This window comes from Uranotaenia lowii, chromosome 1 (genome assembly GCF_029784155.1).
Source record: "Uranotaenia lowii strain MFRU-FL chromosome 1, ASM2978415v1, whole genome shotgun sequence".
NCBI classification, from domain to species: domain Eukaryota; kingdom Metazoa; phylum Arthropoda; class Insecta; order Diptera; family Culicidae; genus Uranotaenia; species Uranotaenia lowii.
Window position 1 is genome coordinate 64,317,206 of NC_073691.1, and position 20,030 is coordinate 64,337,235.

Here is a 20,030-nt window from a genome sequence, read left to right on the forward strand (position 1 = left end):
GGATCCTTTCAAGGGAACTTAGATTGCACTTGGAGATCCTACCTAGTTATGTGTGTGCTCGTAGTGCTACCGGTAAACAACTGCAACTTCAACCAATAGTGCAGGGGTGTCAAGTAGCATAGCAAAGTAAAAATAATAACACGAGGTAAACCACAATAGATCAACTTAATGGTCGCAGTGGATTCTCTCCCCAACAGGAAAAAAAAATTTCATTAATATTAAATAGTTTATTTTGGATTTTTCCAAAAGAAATCTGGAGTTCTACATGAGAATGTATTTATATTCATATATACTGGGTTAATAAACTGTCACAAACTGCCTTTACTTTACTTATAAAATGATGGGTTTTTAAAACTTTGATAATTCGCTTGTTCTATTATAAGGAGAATTAAATAAATCAAACTGAGTTCCTAGCTTAACTAGCTTTTCAAATCCTTATGCTAGTATAATTAAACACCTCCAAAAGCATATGTATGTTCTGAAAAAGTCTGACTTTTAGTTTTGTAACAAAGCAAACGCAAATCAAATATCCCAGAGGACTACTTGAGCGGAGATCCGAACATGTGGATAAGTTTACAACCGTCACAAACTCATTGAGATAGTTGTTTTCCGAGAAAACAAAAACACGCGGTCAGTTTCGGTCGGGAGGGAGTCAGCCACATCAAACGGCTAGTCCGAAAAAAGCCCTCCATTCTGTGTGATGCTTACCGACCAAAATATTTACAGCCCACTTTAAACGCTCCGCCAGGGCGCCTGCTGAACTGCAACAACTTTATCAATTGGCAAGTGTCCTCCGCTCAAACATGGCGCAGCATAAGAATCCAAACAAACAATCACACTCCAGCAGACGGGGTTATCTTAAAGAGCCACTCATTTAACGGTGTTTATGTCAAAAACAAATAAAAAAAACTTTTTTTTTTGTGGGACGAAAAAAGAGTTTCGGTCAAGGAAAGGGGCATCGATTGACCCAGTCAGTCAGTCAGTCATTCGGTCAGTTGCTGTTCATTGATAAGCCGAGGTACCTTTCTCGATAATCCTTTTGTTCTTACGTTTTCGTTGTCGTTGGGTCGTTTTTTTGCGCTCAACACTGAATGGCCACTTTTCGGACGTGAATGAACTGCACCGGCAAGAACTTATGGAGAGAAGGTTTTATTATCTCTCATTTATGCTCATTGAAACAGGTAGTTTTTGGGAACAGGACAGTGTGCATATCTGAGGTTGTTGAGTAGGGCAAATGCTGCGACAGGATAAAACTTACGAGGAAAAAAAGATAGGTTCAGATACGGCCAGGGGCTGTCATTGAGATGCCTGCTTCCCGCTAGATAAGTAGCTCACCAAGAACCGAACAATTCAATTAACAGTATCATAAAGTTTAAAGACAACGATCGATTAATGACAGCCCGAGAACCGGGGCGCTGTAGTTCGTCTCGGGTAGTTCCAGAATCCATGGCCAAGGGGTCGGTTTTTTTTTAGGGTTTTGGTGGCGGATTTGGTTGTGGCGCGCCTAGATTGGTCGCGACATCAGACCGCTTATCTGCTCCGGTGCAGTTCCGTTGCTTAAATTATCGATATTGGTTATGTTGGTTGTGTTTTGTCGTATTTTTTTTCTCAATTTGATGTTGTAATTTGGCTACACTCGAGGCACCAGCTGAATTCGGAATCCGTCCGTGCGTTTCAGGATGATATCGGCCTGCAGCTTGAAGTCCTTTTCCTTCACGTTGGAAACCACGCGATAGTTCCGCAGGATGGTCGAAAGCAATACTTTCAGCTTCAGCATGGCGTATTTTCTACCTGTGGTTGTATAAAAAAAAGATAATTTTTATCAACAATTTATCAAAATTTTCAGCTTTGTAGATAATCAAACATATTTAATTTCGAGATTTGTATGAATAAAAAAGCGTCAGAGTTGGTATTTTTTGCGATGCCAAATTAAACTGAAATTTTTCCACAGAAAAAAATAAACAGAAAAGTACACGAGCAACTGTTGTCATTTGAAAATTTCAGAAGGTGTTTTAATAAAGGTTTTGAACACTTCAATTGCTCTGACTTCTATTTGAAACATTTGACATTTGATTTTAATAAAATGTTACCGTAGTATTATTTGAGCAAGTTTCATAAAGCTTTCGATTCTCATAGAAAAATTAAAAATTCGAGCAAAAGAGATCAAAAGACTGCAAAAGACATTTTAACATTTCTCGATGCCGTAAAAAAATTTACTCAATACCGACGGATTGGCTTAACGATAGTGTTGTCCCGAGTCCTACTCCGCCGCCTAACGCCACAAGCAAACAGATTTGTGGGAAGTCATCAGGCCGGCTTCATGGAGGGACGGTCAACGGCGGACCAGATATTCACATTACGGCAAATGCTCCAAAAATGCCGTGAACACCAAGTTCCTACGCACCATCTATTCATCGACTTCAAAGCCGCATACGACACGATCGACCGTAACGAGCTATGGAAAATCATGGACGAGAACGGCTTCTCCGGGAAGCTGATCAGACTGATCAAGGCGACGATGGATGGAACGCAGTGCTGTGTGCGGATTTCGGGTGAATTGTCGAGTTCATTCGAATCGCGCAGGGGGCTTCGACAAGGTGATAGTCTATCCTGCATGATGTTCAACGTGGCGCTAGAAGGTGTTATTCGACGAGCGGTGGGCGAAATGCGGAACACGATTTTCAACAGATCCAGTTAACTTATCTGCTTTGCCGATGAAATTGATGTAGTCGGCAGATCATCTGCGGCGGTGGAGGAGATCTACCGCAAACTGAAACGCGAAGCAGGTAGGATTGGGTTGATGATTAATACGTCCAAGACGAAGTACATGCTGGTCTGCGTATCCGAGACCGACCGAACCCGCTTGTCCAGTAATAACAAGGTCACGATCGACGGCGACGAGCTGGAGATAGTCGAAGACTTTGTCTATCTCGGCTCACTGGTGACCGCAGACAATGACACCAGCCGTGAACTCAGGCGGAGAATGATCAGCGGAAGTCGTGCCTACTATGGACTCCACAAGCAACTGCGGTCGAGAAGACTTGAAGACCCTCGCACGAAGTGTAACCTGTATATGACGCTTATTAGACCGGTTGTTCTCAACGGGCACGAGACATGGATATTGCTCGAGGAGGACCTGCGTACACTCGGAGTATTCGAGCGACGAGTGTTAAGAACCATCTTTGGCGGCGTACAGGAGAACGGAGTGTGGAGGCGAAGGATGAACCACGAGCTCGCGCGACTCTACGGCGAACCCAGTATCCAGAAGGTGGTGAAAGCTGGCCGGATACGCTGGGCGGGACATGTTGCGAGAATGCCGGACGACTGTCCGTGGTGTTCGCTACGAATCCGGTAGGAACAAGACGAGCGGGGGCGCAACGAGCGAGGTGGTTAGACCAAGTGGAGCGTGATCTGTCTAGGGTGCCCGAGAAATTGGAGAACGGTTGCCATGGACCTAGTGAATTTTAGGAATTATGTTCGTCAAGTTATGTCGTGAGACGGAATACTATGTATATAAATAAATGTCTTAACGATATCACCTACGAACTTTGTATTGGTTTTGTTTTCCTATACCAAAACTGTTGGCGTAAAAAAAAAATTCGGACAAACACCAATTTTTTTAAATAAATATTTTTATAACTCAACTATCACTCAAGGGTAAGATGCATCAAAATGAAATTAACTTGACTCCTTGTGAATCGCGATTTCATGTGCAAGGATAGAATTGTTTAACCTCGCGCGTTTGCAAACATCCAAACATTCATTTTAAATACTTTAGTCAGTAAAACTTTTTTTTAGTATTTTTCACCCTTAAATGTATGCATCACGTTTATGCATTTTTTTTAAATTATTTCTAAAAAATGTAATATTTAACTCGAACCAAAACAAAAATTACTGCAATTGGTGATTCTTTCCCCCTTATTCTGCGCCGCGCGTGAGGTGACGATAGTCGAGTCGAGTCGGAGTCACGTGAATCTTGTCACCTTATTCCCGAAGCCTATGTGACAGAGGTTCATGTTCAGCTGACTACTAGATTAGCACGCGAACTCAAAAAGTTCATTCTAAAAGACGTTTCTCACCTAAAGCGACTACTGGAATCGGGTGACTGGGGTGGCTCGACTATCGTCACCTCACGCGCGGCGCAGAATAAGGGGGATTTATGGCTTCACAAATTTATTAGAAACTGTAAATTTTGAATCGTTTCCGTTTGATTTTTCATTACAAATAAAGTTTATTGCAAGTTACCCCTTTTTTCGGAGAAAGTTGGAGCTTGTTTTTCGAAACTATTAAGGCCGGATCAATTTTCAAATCCTTCTTTTGTCACTCGAAGCTTTAACATCGCAAAGAGGGAGGGGGGTTATGCGAAAAACAAATAAATTGGAATTAATTGCACGAAAGCTTGTATGCAACAAAATTGTATACTAGGGTAGATACTCTAGATTTCGACAGAAGCTAGTTTTCGACAGATTTTTGAATAAAATCTTATATTCCTAATTGTAGGCTCAAGCTTTATATGTTCATATTTTTCTAATTTAGCTCTCTCTATTTACCATCTGCTAGGCATAAACATTATTCTAAATTTGTTGTCTAATAAAAGTCAATCATTAAATTAAAGTAACTTTCTAAATCACCAGTTAAATTCAATGCCAAAGACCAAATTTCAAAAATTTACCTTTTATTTAATAAATGCAACATAAACGGAATCAATGGATGGATAAACTTTTGAATTAAGTATTTTTGTTAATTTAATTAAAATTTGTGCTAACATTTTACAGAATTTGAACTATTTTTTAAGCAGTCGAAAACTAGTGCTGAAATATTATCTATTTTTTGACCATCAACTTCCTATGAATGTTTATACTGTTTCCATGGTGTAAACCTATCAGTGGTGTAAAAACGCCGTGCAAAAAATTATATTCCATTGCAAACAAAGAAGGAGGAAATGTTCTTGTCGAAAACTAAAACTTTTAGTGTAGAAAACTAAAACTGAATGTCGAAAACTAGACCATCTAGAGGTTTTAGTAAAAAGTTTGTAAAAACTTTATTTAAACACTATTGTCCAATAAAAAAGGTAGAGAATAAAGAATAAAGTCTGATTAATAGATTCAATCTAAATTAAAATGAAAACTTCAGTCTATTAACGGCCGAAGGCTAGGTATTTTACCCTAAATCAATGCACAAAACCTATAAATCAAGTATTTTTTTATCGAAAAAATCAATAAAATCAATAGTATAACAAGTCCAATAATACTCATCTTCCACAATTTGTTTTTGGTCTTGTAATTCATTTGATTTTTTTTCGAAATTTACTTATAATACTACAAACTTTATTAACTCCCCCCTTCGAGTTTTTTGGATAATTCGAAGAGATGATGACAAAAGAAGAAATTGATATTTGTTCCAGCCTTAATATATGATGAAACCATTAATTTTTCTGACTGCCGATAAAACTTTTAACAGACCTATTTTGGACCAGAGGACTGAATATGGATCACCTGGTCTAGATCTTCTACAAAGAAACTAATCATGAATTTTTTTAACCTATTTTAGTTGACTATATTGCTTTAATTTTTTCATGATTAGTTACTTGATAAGAGAGCTAGACAATGTGGTCCAAAATAATTCCTTTACCCTACTAGTTATCAATCAGGTTATCTTGCATTTTTCTAGAAGACAACTTCATCTCACTTTTTCATAATTCTTAGGTTTGCAATACAATATGATGATCGAAAAAATATGAGAAACGTGTCTGAATTTTTTTTTTTATAATTTTTTTAAATATAAAAATTTTTTACTAACACATTAAAGTGTCATAGAGAATGTCAAAAAACGTAAATATTTGTATTTTTAAGTTTGTCAAGATCAACTTTTTGGAAATCAGTTATCAAATTAGTCTGTTTTACGGATGATTGATTGCACTCTATTTTCAAAGCTGATTAACTAAGAACTTTAAACTTTTTTTTTCTCTTGAACTGATCTAATTGAGAAAAAGATAACTTAACTTTTTTTTTAAATTCATTTCATCAAATACCTTGCACTAAAAACTCAAAAAATTGTCGATTTTAAAAAGTTCTACAATTTTGCATCATTTAAAAAAAAAAATCACATTAATTGTATGTAATTTTAGAAAATATCGCTTTATTCCAGAATAATGATAACTACCCATCGAAATGATTTGGAGAATCTATTTCATGAAAAAAATATGAATTCTAGTTTTTTTTATGCGAGGCATCATTATTCACGAAGAGTGCTTAATAAATTTCAATTAGTTGGTAATTTTTATAAAACAATGTGAATTTGGCCTGGATTTATAATTGTTTCAAGAGACTTTTTAGAATGGGTTCAAAATGAAATTGAGAAACAAAAATTTGAAAAAATTATGGAAAAGTGAGCTACAAGATCTTTTTTTTATTCAAAAAATTAATCAGGTTCCAGCACTTTTTTTTGCAGATTTTTGTAAGCACACTGTACGAAAACATGAATTTCTAATGTAAATGTTATGTGCACAGTAGACTTGCCCAAATTTTTCCAACTTGTAGACAATCAATAATGTTTTATAAGTATCAATAGAAAGTTTTCAAAGAAGACTTTCGTTTTGAATGAAAATTTTTTTAAACATTTTTTCTCAAATATACTCAAAAAAAAACCTTTTTTTGGTAGGAAATTCTAAAGCGTTTTTTTCTGGATGATATGAGATGATATGTATTTCCTGAATTTAAAGGAAAAGTTGGACAACATACATCCTTCTACAAAATGCAGCCAACATTCAATAAAACACATTTTGAAAGCCGCATTAAAAATATCAAATCAATACTCTTCATCAACAGGATTTTGCAAGCATCCATATACTGATAATTTTTAGAATAATATATATTTTATCACAGAAAGGTAGTTGCGCAAAAACCCGCTCTGATAAACTTTTTTTTGTAAGCTTTTTTTTCAAAAATGATAATACCGGTACAGTGAGTACTGTAAACTGGGGTTATAAAGCAACAGATTTCAACTTCAATGGCTTCTAAAAAATTGATATCCAAAGGCTTTCATACCACCTTTGCATCAAAAGTTGATGGGACACCATTTTGACGTAGTCAGAAGAAATATGAAATTCTTCAGCTATTTTTTATTTGTTTTTATCATACGACTATCACACTATTGAAAAAGCGGTAACTTGCAACAAACTTTGTTTTTAATGAAAAATCGAGTGAAAACGTATGAAAATTTACCAAACAAAATTCAATGCTTATGAGTTGATTCAAAACTGTAATGCGTTGAAATGGCACATTGAAATGACTACCGTAAAACGGGGTAAGAATGATCACTTTTTTTTCAATATTTCTTGATTATTTTTACTTTTAAGCGGAATGTGGCATGTTTCATATTTTTAAAACCAATACTGGACTTCTACGTAAAACATGGTTACAGAAATTTATTAGACGACTTGAAATTTGATTTTAAAATCGATTTCACCTTTGTTTGGAATTTGATGCTTTGGGGTGACATTGATCAGTCTCTATTTTGACGGTTTCAATGAGTTTTCTTGATTATAAAGGATACAAAGCACCTTCATAATATTTACAAGGCAGTTCGTGTGTTTAAGACCGAACAACAATTAAAATCGAAAGATGGATAATGATGTTGCATAAATCAAGGGGCTAAATTTTTTTACAACCAAAACAACACCAAAACTTTTAATTTACTAAGGAAAAAAGTTGAACTGTCACAGAAATAAACCTGCTGTTTCTAAACGCTTTGATATCATCAGGAAGGGTGTTTATTTGCGAGTTTTCAAAACAATTTGTACTTCAAGACTTTTAAAATACATTTTTACTTACATCTGAAATTTTCAAAAACAAACCAATTTTTTCCCAATTCGAAACTCAACATGTACTTTTTTGAACGTAGAAATTTTTTTAAGATATTTTAACTTCATGATGATTATGTGGGAAATTTCATGTTGATCAAAGCTACCCCGGTTTGACGTGTTCAAAAACCTGGTTTTCGAACGTTTTGGTAAAATTCCTTGTTTAGAATAAATGTTCATCTTTATCGCATTGAATAAAATTAACAGAATTTTTTTTATAACTCTACATTTGGCATTAGAATACTTTACGGATAAGAAAAATGGTTTTAAATTATAAATGTGTATAAAAATACCAAAATATAGGTGGCTGTTGTTGGGGTTTGAGTGACTTATTGCTGTATTGTTGTATTTCATTGTGAATTTCTACCCCACTCTTCCCGATATGTTTCAATAATCCTCGAGAGTATTTTTCGAATGAAGATCTGTGCAATTATGTTTAGAGGGCTTCCAATTTTAAAGATTGAATCGCAGCCTAAAGTGAAACTTTACATTGCTTTCATAAGGATCTGTGTACGAAATTATGTAGAGTAGATATGCCTTGAATACTTGTCACAGCATTTAACATTTTACATTTAACTTATTCAACTTGCATTTGAAGACATAAAGTTCTTAAGGCTCAGCTATTTTAACATAGGCAATGCGTTTTGGACGACAAGGTGCGGTTGAAATACAATGCATGTACTTCGGGTGATTTATTTGTCTGGGATCAAGCTTCAAGAAAATCAATCATTTACAGTTGTCGGCTAGTAACGAAAAAAAATGAATGGAAAATCAAGATTTTTTACGAACAAAATGTCTCAAAAACCGTTTCACATTGAAGGCTCAATGCAATCTTTTCCTGTAGTCTGATTTAGTTGAAACTTGGTATGTGACCTTCTGAAAAGCCAATAATTTTAGCCTAAAAAGCTTAAGATGTGTTGTGTTTTATTCATTTTGTACCTAGATTACTAACATTACAGAACACAAATGACTAAGTTACTCAATTAATTAATTTTCAAGAAAAGCAGTAGAAGACTGATGTGAATAAACCATCCTGAACATTTAAATGCTCTACAATCAAAAAGTCGTCAGAATACTATTTCTGGTCTTGGTATTATCAGTGATGAAAAGTTTAATTCGATTTTTATAATCAAATAATAATTACTATGTTTGTGACATAACAACTCCTTTCACTTTAATGTCTCTGACAAAGTTGTTGCCCGGAATTATTCATTTTAGAGCATGTTATTGACTTATGGATCTTAATAAACGCTTCAGGTAAAACAAGTGCTTTAACAAGTGCTTTAACATTAGTTTGATTTTGTCTTTGAAAAAAACTGTTAAAATGTTAAAAATTTTCGATAGATTAAATTGTTCTAGCCCAGACACCGTGAGCTGTTCAACCGCTTTGCACAGTAGACTGAGTCAATTTGATGTCAGTTTTGAACTTCTCGAAGCCTGGGGTCTATAAATCTTCAGTTTGGTTCAAAACTCATCCATAATTTTTTGCAGAATTTTTGAGTACCGCTTACATGAGTATATTTGAACTTTTAGGTTTGTATGGAAAAATTTAATATTTTGTACTGAAAAATCAACATCAATTTTGTTTCTTCTGTGAAACCGAGTCAGCTAATGGTTTTTGTGCCAATTTATAAATTTCCTAAAGGAAATTTTCCGCTGAACAGTTTTGTCGAAGACTGTAACTTCGCATTTTATTAGACAAAAAAGTTATTAGATGTTGAATGGTGGTATGGCATTTGGCATAGAAAAATAATAAATTCAATTGACATCACTGCTGAGTGCCTAGCGAGGTATTGCAGGTATTGGTATTTTCATGCAATACTTCGCTAGGCTCCAGCAGTGATGGCAATTGAATTTATTGTTTATCAATGCGAAAAGACATACCCCTGTTAAACAGCTAATAACTTTTTTGCCTAATAAGATACGAAGTTACGGTCTCCAACAAAAAAAAATCTTTGGAAAATTAATAATTTGGCACAAAAACCATCAGTTGGGTCGGTTCCACAGAGAAACAAAAATGATGTTGATTTTTTAGAACAAAATATACACTTTTCTTATACAAACATGGAAGCAAAAAGTCAGTTTTTGCAGTGGTCTAATTGACTTAAGTGAAATGCATCAAAGAAATCCAGCTTACCGACACAACTTCGTGGACCGGCACTGAAGGGAATATAGCTGTAGTAGTGACGGTTGGAAGTTTTCTCCGGCAGGAAGTTGTCCGGATTGAAGACCTCCGGATTCGGGTAGATATCCTCTCGGCGGTGCAGCTTGAAGGTTCCTATCACCACTGTTGTTCCCGATGGAACCACATAGTCGTGTGAAGCAAGCCGCACATCCTGGTTCACCTTCCGAGCGATGATCGGAACCGGTGGGTACATCCGAAGGGTTTCGAAGATCACCCGTTCCAGGTATTTCATTTCCATTGTGTCGTTGAAGGTGGCTTTCCGTTTGGAATCACCGAAGATTTGCTTCAGTTCTTTGTACACTCGATCTTGGATATCGTGGTGGATTCCGAGCAGGCAAAGTACGAAACTGGAACCGGCTGCCGTTGTGTCGTGTCCTTCGAACATAATGGTGTCGACTTCCTCTTTGATCTCTTCGTCGCTAAGCTCTTCGGTTCCTGTTTTAGCGGTTTCAATCATAAGATCCAGGAACGCCAAGCGTCGCTTTTCGCCTATATCGTTCTCGTCGTTCACATCCAAATCATCTCGCAACAAGGATCCTTGTGAAATAACTGGAACATCCTTGGTCTTGCTAGATACATCTTCCTTGGCGATAATTTCCGACAGGGACGGGGACGGAAGCTTGCCTTCGGCAAAATTTTTCTCGAAGATCTCCTTCTTCTGCTTGACTACTCTTCGAGTAAGACCGTGGATGATGCCGAGAAGCCGTTCCTGTTCCTGCTTGATCTTGGTCATATTGAACAGAGGGTCTATACGAAGGTGTAATTTGATCTGGCGGGCATGCAGGATATCGCACATCCTGTAATGAATAATGAAAAATAATGATGGTAGGTGAAAACTAAGGACTATCAAGATAATTTAAGCAAATAGTAAATTTCCGAATACTTGATCACAACTAAATATCAAACAACCAGATATTGTCCAAATGGAATTAAAATTGAAACCCAACTTGTATTTGTTTCGGGTACGATGTTAAATGGCATTCAGATTATATGCTACGATTTTTTTAAAAAATCGTTCTGCTAAATTTTAAAAATAATTATGTATTCACGAGGTCGTGGTTTAGGATGAAAAAGTAGAAAGTTAAAATATTGTGTCCTCACCTAATCAGATCTACTGGTTGTCTTCAAAACAAAGCAATATCATTCAAGACATGTTGAATTAAATTTTTCGAAGATATTGTTTTGCAAAAATAAGCAACTAACAAAATCAACAAAACTTAATTTTAAAACTATAGTGAGAGTCACATCAAGCCAATTAATTCAAGTACCATCGTTTAGCCAAGTACGTACGCCCCATCTAAGAACTGATCTGGTGAAGGCCAGTTTTTTCACAGAAAGTTCGAAGGAATACAGTATCTATATATATAGAAATGAATTTCTGTCTGTCTGTCTGTCTGTCTGTCTGTCTGTCTGTCTTTGTGTCTGTTCCCTATAGACTCAGAAACTACTGAACCGATTTACGTGAAACTTGGCAGGTGGGGGTATTGGAGGCCGGGAAAGGTTCCTATTATGGTTTGGGACCCTTCCCCCTAACAGGAAGGAGAGGAGGGGCCTCCCAAACAAAAGACAATTTTTTGCATAACTCGAGAACCAACCAACAAATGGTATCAAATTTGGCATGGGGTGGTATTTGGGAACGGAGAATATTTCAATGAATATTAGGTACCCCTCCCTTCTCTCAGTGGGGTGATAGGAAGAAGGGAGGGGGGCTACCTTACAATTTTTATATAACTCGAAAACTATTCAAGATATTGGAACCAAATTTGGCATGGGAAAGTATTTTGATACAAAAAATATTTCAATGATTATTTGAGACCCCTCCCTTTTAGCAATTGAAAGGGGGAGGGCCCTCTTACATATTTTTTTACATAACTCAAAAAACTATAAAGTAAATAGAACCAAATTGGCATGGGAAGGTATTTGGATACGAAACATATTTCTATGATTATTTGAGACCCCTCCCCCTTTCCAGTAGGGAGATATAGAGGGGGGAGGGCCCTCTTTTTAATTTTTACATAACTCATATAATTATCAAGCAAATTGAACCAAATTTGGCATGGGTGGATTTTTGGGAACGTGACATGTTCTTATGATTGTTTGAGACCCCTTCCTTCTTCCAGCGGGGAGAAAGGAAAGATGGAGAGAAGTTCCATACAATTTTTATTGCATAACTCAAGAACTACAACAGCAAATGGAACCAAATTTAGCTTGGAACGATATTTAGGTACGAGAAATGCTTCTTTGAATATTTCGTATCCCTCAATCCTTCAAAAAGGTGGATGAAAAGAGGGAGAAGAGGTCCCCCTTACAATTTTCAGTATAACTTGAGATCTGATCGAGCAAATTTGAACCATATTTGGCATGTGAGGGTATTTCGATACGAGAAATGTTTCTATTATTAAGTGAAGCCCCACCTTTTTTCAGCGGAAAGATATAAAGGGGAGAAGGGGGCTACCATAAATTTTTTTTGCATAACTTGAGAATTGATAGAGCAAATGAAATAAAATTTGGTATCAAATAATTTTTGAGTACAAAAAATACTTTTATGAATATTAAGTTCTCGTCCCTCCATTCATTACATTTAACATTTTTTGTTACAAAATCTGAGAAATGGACAAAACTTAAAAAAAAAACAAAATCATTTAGGTATGATTCTATGATTATCTGTAAAACCATCCTTCTTTCAGTGAATAGGTACATAGGAGGAGGGAGGTGAGCCCAATACAATTTTTTTAGCATAAGTTCTCAGGTACTTGGTTACGAGATATACGATTGTTATAGACCCTTACGCTTTACAGTGTAGAGAGGAAAAGAAAGGAAAAAGTTCCATGTAAATTTTGTTGTAAACCTAAAAAACTTATCAACCAATGGAACAATCTTTGATACAAGAAGATTTTTGGGAACGTAAAAAGTGGGTATAATTATTTAAGATCACGCATTCAACAAGGGGAAAGAGAAGGACAGGGGTGGCTCTCTTATCAGTTTTTAGCGTAAATTCAGAACATATCAATCAAAACCAACCATATTTTATCAGTTGTATTGTTTGCGTACGATTTATTTGAGACCCCTTCTTTTTTAGGGCGAAGCTTAAAGAAACAGATTAAAATTATCAGATCTTTAACACAAATTTAAAGATCAAGATTCAGATTATTAGTTTAAAATATTTTTGTGTTGCAGTCCGAAACTCCAGCTGCAGTTCTCATTTTATAGCGGTTGCTTATGAATTATGTTAAAAATTAATGCTAACAAAACAATAAAAATTTGAATAAATTCTGAAAATATCATTCGATTTTGAAAGGTGTAGCAAAGCACACCGGGTCAGCTAGTGACCAATAAAAATCGCGAAAATCTGTCATCTAAGTTCAAAATTATTTTTCTTGATGTTAGCATGATTTAAAAAACTTTTTTTTATTCAGGCTAAACATATTTACATATAAAGGACCGCAAAGAAATCTTAGCCGTTAAACACCAAAATTTGGCATTCTATATCTCTGAAACAACTCAACCAAATTCTACAAAATTAATATCTTTGAGTAACTGGAAGTATTGCTTTTGTTATCCTTCAGAAACTCAGTTGGTGTAAAAACATTTCTCAAATCAGAGATTCACCTATTAAATCTCGTTTCCGTATGCTGGAGTATGTTTGTTTTGCATCACGCGTTTGTTAATTTAAAAAATTTCATCCATATAAAAAATATTTTTCTGATTTAAACTAGCAGAACTTTTTGAATCAATTGTTACCCCTAAATGTATGCAGCACCCTTGTGCTTTTTCTTTAAAAAAAAATTTCGACAGAAAAATGTAAAATTGAATTAGAACAAAACCAAAAATTACTGAAATTTGTGCTTTAGACCTTATGGAAAATTGGAAATTTTCAAACATTTCCAATTCATTTTTCATTAAAAGCTAAGTTTGTTGCAACTTACCCCTTTTTAAGTTTTGGGTGAAAATCGCATGTTTTTGTTAATTTAAAAATAACTTGTGAAACCAATAATTTTTCTGACTACCTACGTCAATTTGATGTCCCATCAACCTTAACACTGTTGATGTACAAGCGTTATGATTATCTGTAGACATTAAGGTTCTAGAAATCTTTGAAGTTGAAAAGTGCCGAAGTAACCATAAGCACTAAAAACTAGCACCACTTCTGCTCAAATGTTGGTTTTTTTTGTGACGGTTCCACAGGCCCTTTTGGGTCCCTCCTTGGACGCTTCTTTAGTAGTGGGAGGGATATTTTATCCAATGGATAATTTTGTTAACATTTTTTACTCCATTTCTGTACGACTTATTCGTGTTACTCCCGCGTATGCCCATCATCGTACTGTCAGCTATAGTGCTTGATTCTGTGCATCTTATTAGATTTGGTGAAATAAACTGCTGTTTTAGTGCGGAGACTTGTTTATAGGGTAAAAAGCACTGTATTAGCATTGGTTGATGATATAGCGTTGACGGGCAAAAGGCTGGGAAAATGTAAATGGCGTTCAAAGGAAGTACGGCCATTTGAGAATTTTTTTTTTTAAATTTTTGTTTGGCTGTATTTTTCTGACATGAAACTGAATTTGTCATTTGCTGATATTTTCTAATGCATATTAAAAGGATCTCTCTGGTTGAATTTCCTACATGATTTTTTATTATTTACTGCCGAAAATGACCTGGAATTGAACTCGGCTCGGACATTTTTTAGTGACTCTTCTTGTGGACCTAAATATCATCGAAAAAAAGCCCTATATGAATCAAATTTCTAGCAACCGATGCCCTAATCAATGCTTATGTGTTTCGGCCGAATGCCTTTGTAGTGCTTACATAGAGCTAAAATACCTCTAAGCAAGCAAAACAAATAAGTGTTATGGTATAGTTGTGGTTCCTGTTGTTATTTTTCACGTTTTTCAATCCAGGGTAAACAAAATGTTACAGCAGACGATGGCCATCTTTTCTGTTAATTGACCGGTTGATAAAAAAGTCAGAAGTCCAATGGATTGTTCTGAAAATTTTGCGTATCTAGATCGTATCAGTTTTAATTAAGGGATTTGTTAAGATCCGTTTGTTATTTCTTGAAACTTAACTAATATTTTGCAGTAACAGGACCAATACATATTCCCAAATCTGCAAATTTTCATTTTAGGATATGTATAATTAAAAAAATCTGGATTTGCGAGTTTGTGCATGTAATTGTGCATGTACGATTTTCTCTTTTAGCTTCACATTCATTACTCCAAGATTCTTAACGAAATAGAATCTGTACAATCTTTTCTAAAATGTATCTTAAATATAGCGTTTCGGATTATAACTCCTTACTTTGCCTGCATAAGTTTTAAATACACATTTGTCACTTCGGAGCAAAAACGTAAGTTTTGTTTTAACGATTATATGCCGAAGTGTCTAATGTCTTGCTATTTATTTATGGTAGTCAGTGTAGGCTTCTGCAAATTTCCGAATCAAAAATAATTAAACAGTTTTTTCTATTTCATCTGAATAGCCAGTGCGTTGGAACTTATTCAAACATATTCGAGCGAGGAGGTAGGTATTTTAGATGATACCGAAGAGTATGAAGAAATGTTGGGAACAATAAATGAGAAATAAAATATTTCATTTATTAGAACAAAATATCTAAACCTATTTTAAGTTTGATTGAATTTCCACCAGCTGCGAACGTACCTAAAGCAACAACAAAAACAGGCTGCAAAACGCGAACAAATTATGTCAAGGGGATGAGTCATGCACTTAACAATAAAGATTTTTGGAAGTTGCTCGAAAAAAGAATGCATTTTGATGAATTTTAACTAATTAAAATTGAGCTTTTATTCTATTGACAAATTTATCCTAATTAATGCACAACATTTCATTTCAATTTAAATCTGACAACGTTTTCTGTATAAGTTCATTGCGCACCAATGTTAATCCTTCTTGCATGATATTTCATGATATTTTCTATAAATAAAAACACACTAAAAAAATGTAAAAAAATGTACTGATTGTGGAAAAATTGTTTCTTCTATTTCATCATCAAACAACTCCACACTCAAAGTACATCTGCATGAAATTGATTTGCTGGAAAATGTTTAAACCTTTTTTGGAAATATATAAATTGGTATAAATTTTTGTTTCAAATTTGATACAATAAAAAAATGATAGCTTTAATTTTTTTTACATTTCTTCAATGGGACCCCCCCATTTCTTGGAAGGGGTGTCTTTCCTTTTAAAATATCATCATGTCAAGATAGGGATATGTCGTTAATTTTAAGAAAATCGCTTCAAAATTATTAGCATTAGAGTTTTCCGTATCTCTTCCATGGATTACCGGATATTAAATATTCACATCAGCGTCAAAATGGTACATTTGTCACTTTGTTATTTTCTGAATTTACTCGAAAACTATATGGAATATCAAAAAAAATTTCAGAGCATTTGAAAGCTTTATAAAAAACTACATAAAATGAAGTCAAAATGGCAAAACCGATAAAAATAGATGTTTGTCACTTCGTCATATCGCGGCATTGAAGTTGTCGGCATTCCAGGTGAAAAGCCGCTGAAGACTTGTGTGTGAAATAATGTGATACATTTTTTAAATTGAACTTTTGATATATTTCACTTAATAACTTAATAAATTCCTTACATAGGATGGACAAAATATTTTTCAAAACTCTCAATTTAACTTAAAAAACTTTACAGATAGGAAAAACGTATTTTAAGCTCTGAATGTGTAAAAAAACATAAACATATAGGTGGCCCAAGGTAGCCCACAAAATGTGGCCCACGATTCCTCACAAGTTATGATTTAAAAATTGGATGCTTTGGTGTGACTTATTGATCTTTCATCCAAAAATTCCTTTTCCATGTGAAAGAACATGACAAAACTAAGATCATATGCATATGCGAATATTTTTATTTTGAATTTTAGGTTCCCCATCGATGCAATTAGCAGGTACTTATTTAATTATGTAAGTATTTTTTTTTTCTTAAGCTTGATAAATAAAAGAAGCATATGATGCGTATTTAAAATAACGACATATAGAAAAATATGCTCACGCAAAGCGACGGCGCCAGCAGATCGTGGCCTAGAGGATAGCATACTTGTCTTCTAAGCCAACGATCATGAGATCGAATCCCGGTCGTGACATAACCTGGCATACATAGTATGATGAAGGTTGGCGGTTTTAGCATTAGTGAAATGCTAGCCGTGTATACCTTGGAATTGTACGCCTCAATGATGCAGTACATGCATGTGGATGGATCTTTTCAAGGGAACTTAGATTGCACTTGGAGATCCTACCTAGATATGTGTGTGCTCGTAGTGCTACCGGTAAACAACTGCAACTTCAACCAAAAGTGCAGGGGTGTCAAATAGCATAGCAAAGTAAAAAATAATAACGCGGGGTAAACCACAATAGATCAACTTAATGGTCGCAGTGGACTCTCTCCCCAACAGGAAAAAAAAAGCGACGGCGATGAAAGTTGGATTGAGATTTTTATCTCAACACACATCTGAGAAATTGAGAGTGGTCCACGTTTCTCCATTTCCCACTTATCCCCTACTTATTTTCCAATAAATTTTAAATTAATTCGATTCAAGTGTTTTGCAAATTTTACCTTCAATAACACTAATTTAAAACATTTTAAAACAAATCGTTTGCTTTGTTGACCGACCCAAATTTAAAATTTTAATTAGGGCGATAGAAAATGCATTTTTTTAAAAAAAATTTGTTTTTACGAAAAAAAAAAAATGTTGGTACAACTTGTTAATGCGTAAAATGTACCTACTCATTGCGTGTTAGAAGACAATTTGCGGCAAAATTACAATCGTTGAACCGCAATGACTTTTTTGTTTCAAATCCGATCATATTGTAGTCTTCGGGTAAAACATTTGTCTCAATTCAGGCTTTATGAACATTTACCATGAAAAAGTATTGGCCAGTCAAGAGAAAATTAATTATCAAAAATCAGCATTTTTGGCTCCTCCCGAGCAGAATTCCATAAAATCCCATTCACGCTTGAGGCTTAAACAACCCCTCGCCAAGGGCAGATCTTGCTGAAATTTGACATGCGACCTTCTGGTAAGCTAATGATCAATATTAGCTTAGAGCGAGTGAGATTCTTCCTTTTTTTTGTTTCGATTATAGTCGTTTTACCATCTTTGTGGCATTCGCGACTTTATCAACGTTGCAGTTGGCGGAAAGTTATTGAAAAACTTATCCGGTACAACTGTGTTCGACTCTTGGGCTCGAACTCACGGACATCTGCTCAGGAAGCAAATGACTTGCCAACTGAGCTATATCTCAATCCCTGAGATTCATCATGTTTATTTCTTCCAATACTCAGATTGTAGACAATGTAGCTCGTTAAATTGTTCCAAAATATGAACTGTTCCACAGCTGTTTTTAAACGATCACCACTCACTGTTTTCCCCGTTTTTCCCATAAAAGATCACTTCAAACTCACTTCATCACAGCCATCGCATAGTCGAATCCTTCCTGATCCTCTCCGGTTCGGTTGGCACCCATGGCAGTTTGCAGTAGAATATCAACCGTCACTTCACTCATGTAGTCGTGCACATCGAACTCTTTGCCAACCTCTTTGCGCATCTTTTCGACCACCCTCAGGCTGTTGTCGTTGAAAAGATCGATGAACGTCTTCAATACGTTCTGGTGGAAGGCGGGGGCGATGAGCTTACGATGCGATTTCCACTTGTTCCCACTGCTTATGAGCAGTCCATCTCCGAGCCATGGTTTGAAGAACCGATACTCGTCGGATTTCTCTAGATGGACATAGCTGTTAAGGATTATTTCGATATCGGCCGGATCAGTAAGGAATACTATCAAATGGTATCCGAGCCAACCCCGTGTTACACTTCCATAAATATAGCTCAGATCCATGGCAACTTTCATCACTTCGTCGTGCGTTTTCCCAAGAATAAGATTAGCATTTCCGATCAGAGGGTAAGGTTTAGGTCCAGGCATTTGATTGCCTAGCTTCACGTATCGTCGGGATCGCATCCAAAGGTGGAACATCGAACTGACCATCACCACTAGAGTAACAAGCACTACGATGGGCATGGCCAAAGTGGCCAACCCGGTACGTTCCGGTTCCAACTGCACCACGTTCATTCTGAAGCCCTTGGGCTACTTGAGCCAACCGTTTTGCGAATAGTTTATAAACTTAAAAAAAAACCTTCACTTATAACTCGAGCAAATTTCCGAATCCTTGCTTCACAAGGCCAATAAATGGCAAGTGGCACAAATAACAGCAGCACGCGGTTCTGGGACCGGCACTGTACTAACTTTGGTGATTTACGATCCGGATCGTTTTATATAGGAGTTTACTGCCACAGCCAATCAAACTATGCAAAACATATGCAGCAAGTTTGCACTCTGCACTCTGCTGCCGTCGTCGATTATTATTATTGGCTGCCGATTTTTATTCATTGTTGCAGCGGGTGTTTTGAACTTATCCACCGTCGATCCAGTCAATTCGTCGATATTCAAATTTATGAAAACGTTAAATTTTTAATGACAATTTAATTGATTTTCACAGTAACAGGTAGAGATTACCAATTTTTGGAGTTGACTTTCAGATTTTTTTTTGATTATGAAGAATCTATCTCAACACTTTATTGTTTGGTTGCCATAATTTTTCCAGCACGTATCCAGGCCGGACAAATCCGGAATATTTCATCTTAAAACCTAGCAATTGGTTTCAAAATTGCCGACTAAAAATCCATGCAATACCCGAGCTGTTAAAAATGAGTAATTCAACGCAGGTTTCAGTGGTGGAATAGAGTTATCTTCATTCATGTTTCGTCAGTCTAGTCATTACATGACTACACAATTCATTAGCAGTTGTACATAACTACACAGTTTGGCGATTGCAATTGTGCACTTTCCACTTATCATATTCCCTAACCGGGAAAGTACTCATTTCTCAATGAGTACTTTGACACTCTTACCCAGAATATCTGGCAACACTGTTGTATTACCACGAACTCAATTT

General features: G+C 35.7%; 1 protein-coding gene across 1 annotated transcript; it reads right to left on the reverse strand.

The window, feature by feature from the left end:
- Window positions 1–1,133: 1,133 nt before the first annotated feature.
- LOC129754953 (cytochrome P450 4g15-like) lies at window positions 1,134–19,312 on the reverse strand. Its single transcript, XM_055751223.1, has 3 exons — window positions 18,483–19,312; window positions 9,999–10,843; window positions 1,134–1,791 (listed from the first exon to the last, which is right to left on the reverse strand). The coding sequence occupies exons 1-3, from the start codon at window positions 19,145–19,147 to the stop codon at window positions 1,631–1,633; spliced, it is 1,671 nt and encodes a 556-aa protein (XP_055607198.1). The 5' UTR covers window positions 19,148–19,312; the 3' UTR covers window positions 1,134–1,630.
- Between the last annotated feature and the right edge of the window lie 718 nt (window positions 19,313–20,030).